Genomic DNA, 9,480 nt, shown 5'->3' on the forward strand with positions numbered 1-9,480 from the left:
AAATATCCCAGCTGGCACAGGGCCCATCTGGGGAGGATTCTAGAGACCCCTCTACCCACTGCCCCTCCTCCCCCGTACTCCAAGCACACCTTCCCAGAACACAGAAGCCAAGAAGGACACCAGTCCCACAGTTGGCTACAAGTGGTACCTGCTGATAGACCCTCTGGCAGCACCCTGCCCCCCAGCAGGGAGAAGCCAAAGGAGGGAGGAGGTATGACAGAATAAAAAAGCCTGACGTGGGAGGCTCAAAGGAGGGGGTGGAGACAGAGAGGGCTGCTCTTCAGTGCAGCCTGCCAGACTGCTTCTGGAAGAGTCCTGGAGAAAAGGGCACACGTTCCTTCAGCGCAGTTGAGGTGAATGCAGGAGACTGGGGGTGAGTCCGGGTGTGTGGGTTTTTCTTGCAGCTAGGGGTCCCTCATTAGACCTGCTGAGTGAATGAGAAACCAGGCCCGGAAGAACCAGAAGTCCAGGGGTAGGACCGGGGAGGTAAAGGAGGCCTCTGACTCAAAGGACAGACAGACTTAGCAATTTCTATGTTCGTGTGGTGAAGGGAAGCATGGGTGGTGTTGGATGCTTCCTAGGCAGTTTTCAAGAAATTTTCTAGTGATCGGTTTACTGGGGTGCCCATGTAGAGCCTGGCGGGAACTGGCCTAAATGAAAGTGATGGGGGCAGAGAACAGATGGGGCTGGGACTGAGCTAGAGTTTGATTGGGGTTCAGTGTGAGAACGCAGCCAGTCCCACTCAGGTCGTTAGTGTGGTCAAAGCTCACTTTGTGATCAGGGGTCAGACCATAGCTCTGTTTGGGTTGTGGGCTCTGAATGGGGTCCAGGCTCATGTCGTACTTTGCATCAGGAGTCAGGCTGTGGCTGAGACTGAGACTTAGCAATCTTCCCGGGGCTCTGATGCTGACCCAGTCTGTGTCTAGGATCAGGGTTCAGTCTTCAGCCCATTTAAATAGTGGATTTTGTGTCCACACTGCGACTGCCCCTGCCTTGCACTCATTTAACCTCCCACCCCCCTCCTCCCACTGAACCACTTGCAGCTTTTCAAACAGCGTGTGTTCTCTTTCTCTCTGGGTCTTTGCGTTCGCCAGAATGCACTTTTGAAAACAAATTAGATCAGGTCTATTGCTTAAATTCCCCCAAGTCACTCAGAATTAAATCAAAGCTCCTTGCCATGTCCTGCAAGCCCCTACACGATCTGGCCCCTGCCCTCCTCTCTGACCTCATCTCTTACAACTCTCCTGTGCTCTTGATACTTGGGCCACCTTGACCTTCTTCCTTCTGGGAACCCCCAAAGCAGAAGACCTTTTTCTCTTGCCTCCTCTGCCTGAAACACTCTTTGCCTCGATCTTAGAATGGCTGGTGTTTTCTCATCACCCAGCTCTCAGCTCATATATCACTGCCTCAGAGAGGCCTTCACTGACCTGCTGTCTCAAATAAGGGTGCCCCGCCTCTGTCCTTTTCTATCCATCACTCTGTCTTATCTTCAGTGCACTTATCTTTACCTGAAATGTTCTTGCTTATTTGTTTACCTTCTGTTATGGCTCTCCTAGTTCTTGAGTTCCATGAGAGCAGTGATCTTTTCTGTATTATCCACTGTTTTATCTCCAGTTTTGGGCACATAGTAGGCGCTCAATGTGTTTTGTCGTCTCACTGAATGCTGCTGTCCCCATGCCCCCAACCCTGCCTGCTTAACTGTGACTGGCCCTGCAAGTCTTGGCTCAGATGTCACCTCCTCAGGGAAGCCCTCTGAGCCTGATAACTTGGTGAGCTATTGTCTGCTTTGTTCCCGAGGCTCTTGTACTTACCCCTGTCCTAGCATTTATCACAACATGTTATGATAGCTGCATATTTGTCTTAATGTCTCCCCACCACTGGAGGCCTGAACCATGACTTGTTTACTCTGTATTTCAGTATCTCCAGCGCTTAGCACCGAGTCTGGCGTAGTCATTCAGTCAATAATTTTTGGAAAAAAAAAAAAGAAATCAGTGTACCAATCAAAGTCCCAGATCAGGCTTTTCCACTGCATGTAGTCAACACTCAGAGAAGCCTAGAAGGGCCCTGATAACTAGGTCAAACTTTGAAGGTGTGTGGGAATCTTATTGGCTCCGGTTCTACCTGGGAAATGGATCAGCAGGGCCCTGGACCCCTGGAGCTTGCCTGGGGGTGATTTTGGAGGGCCAGGCTGACTTGAGTGAGGAGAGTGGGAGTGGGAACCTCACACTGCTTTTTGTGAGTCAGAAATTGCTATCTCTCATCTTTCCAATCTCCTCGTGGCCATTCTAAAAAGAATGGCCAAGGCCCTATAAGGGCCCATCTGTGTTATCAAATCCAAGCAAGGTACGAGGGAGAGAAGACACAGATGATTTGGGGTGGATATGATTCTGGGGCCAGCACCCTCATGGAGTGTTAAGAGAAGGGCTCCCTCTCCATGAATTGAGTGATGAGCTCTGATCATCCTTGCCAGCCACAGCATCACCCCTGAGGTCTGCCTTCCCTCTCTGGGCCTGGGAGTAAGAGCCAGAGGTTCCCAGGTATTCCTGGGCTTCCCTCCAAGGACATTTTCTTCCAGGTGTTCCCATAGAGGCTGGCAGGGGCACCAGAGGCCCCTACCCCACTGCTCTCGGCATGGAACACTCTGTGTGTTTAGCCACTGAACCTAAGTGGGGAGACCTGGTCAGGTGTCCTGAGTCTTAGAGAGGCCTTCTGGACAAAATTTGGGATTCTTTGGAGATTAGCATTGAAATAATCCTTAAAAACCATTGGTTTATTCAAAAGGAAACTGGGAAAGGGGCAGGGCAGTAGCTTGGCCTATTGGAAAGCACATGGATTTGAAGCTGAGAGCTCTAACTAACCCTCAACATCCTTATCTGTCAAATGGGATTAATGTTACCTGCCTGACAGGTTGATGAGAGGCCTGTATTGTTTGAGAAGAAAGTACTCAGTAGAGGATAAACCTTTTTACTTTCCACTGTGGGCCCTTCCCAAGTCACAGCCAGAGGAGTTGGGGCTGAAAAGGGGAGAGCACCCAAGTCCCAGTCCAGGAGGGTCCTCTTTACTGCACTCTTGGTTTCCCTTCCAAGAGTCTAGCTGGGCCAGGTGTCCTACTTACCAAGCCCTTCTTCTACCCTGCCTCTTGGGCAGATTTTATTTGTTTTCAGAAGTTGCAACACAAAGCCGGTTAAAGGGAAAATGTACAGGTGTTGGAATTGAACAGTCTAGGTCAAATATCTCTTTTACCGGTCAGCTACTAAACCCTGGGAATATTATTTAACTTCTTGGGGACTCAGTTTTTACACCTATAATGTAGAAATGATACATAGAAGTCCTATTATGCAGAATTGCTCCTGGGTTAGATAATATTTATATATTGTCTGGCATTTTGTAGGTATTCAGTGATTTCTGTTACAATCATAAAAACAATAGAATCAATGCTGGCAGTGACCTCATTGTTCTTATGGGTCTGTATCCCTGACTGCTTTTCCACACGTGTCTGAGATGGAAGGCATTCAGAGAGCTCTGGGAAAGAATGTGAGGATGGGCTGGTATGGGGGCTGTGAGGGCACTGGGGGACAGTCCTAGAGGCTAGGGGGAAGGAATGGGGAGGATTGAAGGCCTCAATGTAGATTTCTATTCTGTATCACTGGAGGCTCCTGATGCCCCATCCTCGAGAAAGGGCTAAGATGTTCTTCACAGTTCTCCAAGAAACTTCCTGAGACTTGCTAAAATAGTGTGACTTTTCAGAGAAAATCTCAAGCACAGGGCTACTCCCTGGGGGTTAAGGAAGTGCAGGCTTTCTAATAAAGAAAAAGACCCCTCTCTTTGTTTATTTTTCCTTGATTATGTTTTGTTTTCAAAATAGAGTGATTTAGCTCCAGTTTCCTTCAGAGCTTCCAAATGTTATCTGAGTGTGTGCTATGGTTCTAATTGCTAAAAGCTGCTCAGGCTGGTAGTCAGCTGGCAGGACTGTGGGAGATTAGGGTGCTTCAGGGCTGGACAGTCTGAAGGGTGATGCTTGGGTCCTCCGGTTGGCTCCCCTCTCTTTTCCTTCATTTCTCTCCTGCTGCTGCCTTCTGAGGTCCATCCTGATTTGACCTCCAGTGAAAACTGCCCACTTCGTGCTGTGGAGGTGCCTCCCTTCCAGGCCGGCTGAATCTCAGTGCTTCAGCTTTGTGCTTCAGTGTTTCAGCATCTTCATCTCAGTGCTTAGTCTTTGCCATTGTGAGAGACTGGCTGCTAGTTAGTATGTGTGTGTGTATAAGTGTGTGCTTGAGGCAAAGTGGCAGTTAAGGTGACAGATGGAAGGGGGATAAAAAGTTTTTGGAAACTTCAGACATTTTCAGAGACCTTATTCCCCATTTTTATGGAAACATGAAAAAAAGTGCTTTGTACCCTGTGATGCTGTTTTATAACATCTTTTGACATTCCTGACCTCATTAATTTTGCAGCAACACAATGAGGTTATTAATGTCCTCTGCGTTTACTTAGACCCGAGACTCTCATTTCTAGTCCCAGGGTTCTGCTCAACACATCACTTTACCCTCCTAGGTAATAGGGTTGAATGTGCCAACCCATGATTCTTCCGCAGTGTGTTTCCTAAGGCAGCACATTTTTATCCTGGGAATTGCCCAGCTTGCCTTGCCTGTCCATGTAAAATTTCTGGATGGTATTGATATCTGACCCTCTGGAGCACTAGAGCCTTTTTGCTAATGTCTCCAGTCAGGGATCCTAGGTCACCCCCCCTCTTGGGCACAGACTATGCTGCATGCCCACTTTGCATTTATTTAGAGCCAAGGCTTTGCACTTGCCCTGTTCTGCACATGCCCATTCTCATGCCCTCTGGCTCCCTGGGTACGAAAGGTCTTTTCTGTTTGACTCTAAAGTTTCTTGTTCTGAACTTATGACCACCACGCCCTAACATTCCAAACAGTCTTCATTTCTTCTCAAAAATCTCTATAGTTCAGACAAATGGCAGTCTTTCTTACCCCTTGGCTGTGCTACCCTTGTTAGACACTTATTGAGGAATTCTTCTTTTGATAAAACTCCTTTTATAATATAATGTTTATTTTCAACCAACAGTAACTAAACACTAATTAATCGATATGATAGGGTCCCTAACATTAAGGAATTAATAATTTAGTGGGAAATAAACATAGCAATAATTCCAGTTCAGGATGGTAAATGCATAAAAAGAGACCTAAACAAATTTCTTTGGGAGTACAGAGCAGGAAACATTTAATCATACCCAAGGGAAAGAGGCTTAGGAAAGTGCATAGGAAAGAGACAGTAAACCAGGATGTGGAAGATAAGATTTTGCCCAGTGGGAACTTAAGGAGGGAGATCTGGGAGGGCCATGACAAAGGGAAGAGAAGTAAAAAAGACAAGTAGACACAGAGGCATGGGATCAATGCTACATTTATGAAATGGCATGTATTCCAGTGTGCCTGGAGCATAGGGACCATGGTGAAGAGTGGTGAGAGAGAAACTAGGGCCGAATGCTGAAAGACAGAGCTTTGTCCCACCCTAGTAGTTTAGTCTTTATTCCAGAATTAATTTGGAGCTTACAAAGGTATTTTTTAAACAATAAATGGTGACCTGATTTCATGTGGGTAGAAGATTACTGGGATTGTGCCGATGACAAAGTTAACATTAGGGTCGTGGCCATGAGAATCAGGGTATTTAGCTCATGTGTCTGTTTAGGCCACCTTAATAGAAAAAAAGAAACACTACAGGAAAACAGTTAACAACAACAGATATAATTTTTTGCATATTTACTTTGTTCCAGGCATTGTGTTAAAAGCATTACACTCATCTCATTTAATCCTCACATTGACTTCTATTAGGCAGTGACTGTTATCCTCATTTTAACAATAAAGAAACTGAGGCTTAGAAAGGTTAAATGATTTGCCCCAGATCACACAGCTAACATAGTTGTTGACTGGAATTTGAATCCAGGATCGATTTCAGAGCTCATACTCTTAACATTAAGCTATACAATACTGCCTCTGGAAGACTTCGATCTTCAGACATGGAGAGTTTGATGTGCTTGAGAGACAACTCAGTGGACTCTTTTAGTGACTAGAATTATGGATCTGATCACAAAAGATAATTCAGGCCTTCCCAAGTAGATTTGGGAATCAATAGTTTATACGTAAATAATGGGTTTACTGAAGGAGATGAGATGGCCCGGGGAGAGTATATATAGAGAGAAGAGATCTGAGGATAAAATTCTGAGAGCATTATCATTTAAAAGTATGCTTAAGGGTCAAGTGGAGGAGGCTGAAGACCCAGAAAGAACCAAGAACTAGTGATCAGAGAGAGATGAGAAACAGAAGGAACAAGGAGAAATTTTAAGAAGGAAGGAACTGATCACAGTGTCATATGCTACGGAGAGGTCAGTACAGAAGATTTAAGTGACACAGAAGACTTTGGCCTCTTAGCCTGAAGTTCTTGGTTAAGCATGGCTCCTTATATCTTCTCCCTCCAGTTGTTTAAACTCTGTCACTCTCTGTTCTAAAACTCATGCTCCCAGTGTCTTCTCCTTTGTGCCTGGTCTGAGGGACCCTCTGGGTGACAGCTCAACAGTGGAACAAAGACCATCAACACATCCTGAGCCCAGTGAATGGTGTAAGCCCCTCCTGATGCTGCCCATGAGCTCTTCTGTGCATTCAACTGCTGTCTGGTAGCCCGTGCAGAAGCCCCTACCCCAGTTGTCAAGGGCCAGATCTTAAGAACTTAACCCTTCTTTTTTTCTTACCAAGATAAAATTATCTTAAATATACCCTAGTGATAAGTGTCACTATTTTCCTAATGGGAAGAGGAGACAGCTGTATATATATATATATATATATATATATAGAGAGAGAGAGAGAGAGAGAGAGAGAGAGAGAGAGAATACATCACATATATAGTGTGTGTAACTACAATTATATAATCTAATAACTAGTAGGAGCATGTGAATATTTGTGAATGGAGGAAAGGAAAAAAGGGAGGAAGTTAGTTAACTCTGTAATTGTTTCAACAGAGAGATATAATCTGAGAAAACTCAAATCTGACATTTCCCACCTCAGCAATCTGTACTTATATCCATCACTTTAATAGCCAGATTCAAGGATATTGGAACCCTGGTATAGGATTGATTGTTCCTCCAGTGCTTTTAATGCCATCATCTTTCAGGTTTAGTCCTCTGTGTCAGTCCCACTCTCTTAAGCCTGGTGGGTCCCCTAGAAACAGAGCTTGAGGTAGAAATTCTTGTTTAAAGGATATATTGTCATGAGAAGATGAGTGAGGGAAATAGGATAGAGCAGGGAAAGAAAATTATGTGAGGCTGTGATCTCAGTTGGAGACCAGCTTCAGCTTTGGCTCCTCAAGAAGCTCTGAAGCACACATTACATCACAGCTTTGGTCCCACCTGAAGACAAGAAGGCTGGCCTTTTGTATCTTTGTGTTAGGCACTCATTGACTTCTAGATGTGCTCTGGTGGGGATAACATAACTTCCTGGGTGAAGTGCCTCTCATTTGATCAAGGAAAATTTTCTCTAGAAAGGGAGAACTCTGAGTCTTTAGTACTCAACACCCACTGCAAATGGGATATAGATGCATTGACTTGGTGAAGGGAATCCGAGTGGGACACCATTGGCATTCATTGCAGTCATTGTTCCTTTTATGATATAATCTGGGCAGTCTGAACAAGTGTAAGACTTTGGGTGGACATTTGGGCAAGAGTGAAATGTAGAGTTAGAGTTCAGGATGAAGTTAGTGTCTTTTTTTTTTTAATTAAATTAAGGGTTATCATAATGAAATAGGTGTATGAAGTTTTACATTAAGTTTTAAATAACAACTAGAGTTAAGTCTTAGGTTATTGTTAAAGTTAGGGTTAAGGCTAGAATTGGTGAGATCATTAGGATTAGTGATAAGGTTAGATTTCAGCATTAATCTATGTTACTAGAGTATTGCTACATTGGACTGGGATTAGTCTTAATGATAGTCTAATGATATAATTAGAATTACAGTGGGTATTTAGCATAGGGGAGCATAAAGTAGGATAAGATAGAAGGATTGGGAATTTTTATCATCTAAGTCTGATGTGTACTTAGTCAATAACCTATCCTTGGTGAACTAAAAGATTTAAAATGCTTAGAATTTTTACTTTAGTATTTCATTTGTTTTCAGAATTAACTTCAGAGGTGGGGTTAGTAAGAAAGACTGGATGAACGCTCATTTGGGCCTTGAGTTATGAAGGATAGTTAGGCTGAGTTTAGAATAGAATCAGAGTTCGGATAGGCAATGAAGTTGGAGTTCTGGTCAGAGAACAGGACATCAGGGTGGAGGAAAAGAAAAATGGCAGTGGAATTCTGGAGGATCTGACAATGGCTTATCTTTGTATTCCAGCCTCTACCTGCCTGGCATTGGTCTCAGCTCAGCATCTTCACTATGGTGGATCCCAGTGGCAACGAATCCAGTGCCACATATTTCATTCTAATAGGCCTGCCAGGATTGGAAGAAGCTCAGTTCTGGTTGGCCTTCCCATTGTGCTCCCTCTACTTTATCGCTGTGCTAGGTAACTTGACAATCATCTACATTGTGTGGACGGAGCATAGCCTACACGAACCCATGTATATCTTTCTTTGCATGCTTTCTGGCCTTGATGTCCTCATCTCCACCTCATCCATGCCCAAAATGATGGCCATCTTCTGGTTCAATTCCACTACCATACAGTTTGATGCTTGTCTGCTACAGATGTTTGCCATCCACTCCTTATCTGGCATGGAGTCCACGGTGCTGCTGGCCATGGCCTTTGACCACTATGTGGCAATCTGCCACCCACTACGCCATGCCACTGTGCTAACATTGCCTCGTGTTACCAAGATTGGCATGGCTGCTGTGGTACGGGGTATTGCACTTATGGCACCCCTGCCTTTCTTCATCAAACATCTGCCCTTCTGCCGCTCCAATATCCTTTCCCATTCCTACTGCCTACACCAAGATGTCATGAAGCTGACCTGTGCTGACATCCACGTCAATATCATCTATGGCCTCATTGTCATCATCTCTGCCATTGGCCTGGACTCACTTCTCATCTCCTTGTCGTATCTGCTTATCCTCAAGACTGTGTTGGGCTTGACACATGAAGCCCAGGCAAAGGCATTTGGTACTTGTGTCTCTCATGTGTGTGCTGTTTTCATATTCTATGTACCTTTCATTGGGTTGTCTATGGTGCACCGGTTTGACAAGCGGCATGACTCCCTCCTGCCTGTCATCATGGCCAACACCTATCTGCTTGCTCCTCCCGTGCTCAACCCTATTGTCTATGGAGTGAAGACAAAGGAGATCCGGCAGCGTATCCTTCGTCTTTTCCATGTGACCACCCACACTTCGAATCCCTAGGTGTCAGGAATCAAACTTCCTTTTCACGGGAAGTCCTTCAATTCAGATTTTAATTTCAACATTTTGGAAGACAGTATTAGGAAAAGAATT

The 9,480-nt window shown here is 44.8% G+C and overlaps 1 protein-coding gene across 1 annotated transcript; it reads left to right on the forward strand.

The window, feature by feature from the left end:
- Positions 1–256: 256 nt before the first annotated feature.
- Positions 257–9,480, forward strand: LOC114887414 (olfactory receptor 51E1). Its single transcript, XM_029209140.1, has 2 exons — positions 257–353; positions 8,395–9,480. Exon 2 carries the CDS (start codon positions 8,437–8,439, stop codon positions 9,388–9,390), a length of 954 nt encoding a protein of 317 aa, XP_029064973.1. The 5' UTR covers positions 257–353; positions 8,395–8,436; the 3' UTR covers positions 9,391–9,480.

The sequence above is a fragment of the Monodon monoceros genome, unplaced genomic scaffold (assembly GCF_005190385.1).
Source record: "Monodon monoceros isolate NGI ecotype Baffin Bay Population unplaced genomic scaffold, NGI_Narwhal_1 Super_Scaffold_7, whole genome shotgun sequence".
NCBI classification, from domain to species: domain Eukaryota; kingdom Metazoa; phylum Chordata; class Mammalia; order Artiodactyla; family Monodontidae; genus Monodon; species Monodon monoceros.

What these genes read in the sequence shown, in the direction of transcription:
- LOC114887414 (XM_029209140.1), top strand. Translation starts at nt 8,437, where the DNA reads ATGGTGGATCCCAGTGGCAACGAATCCAGTGCCACATATTTCATTCTA.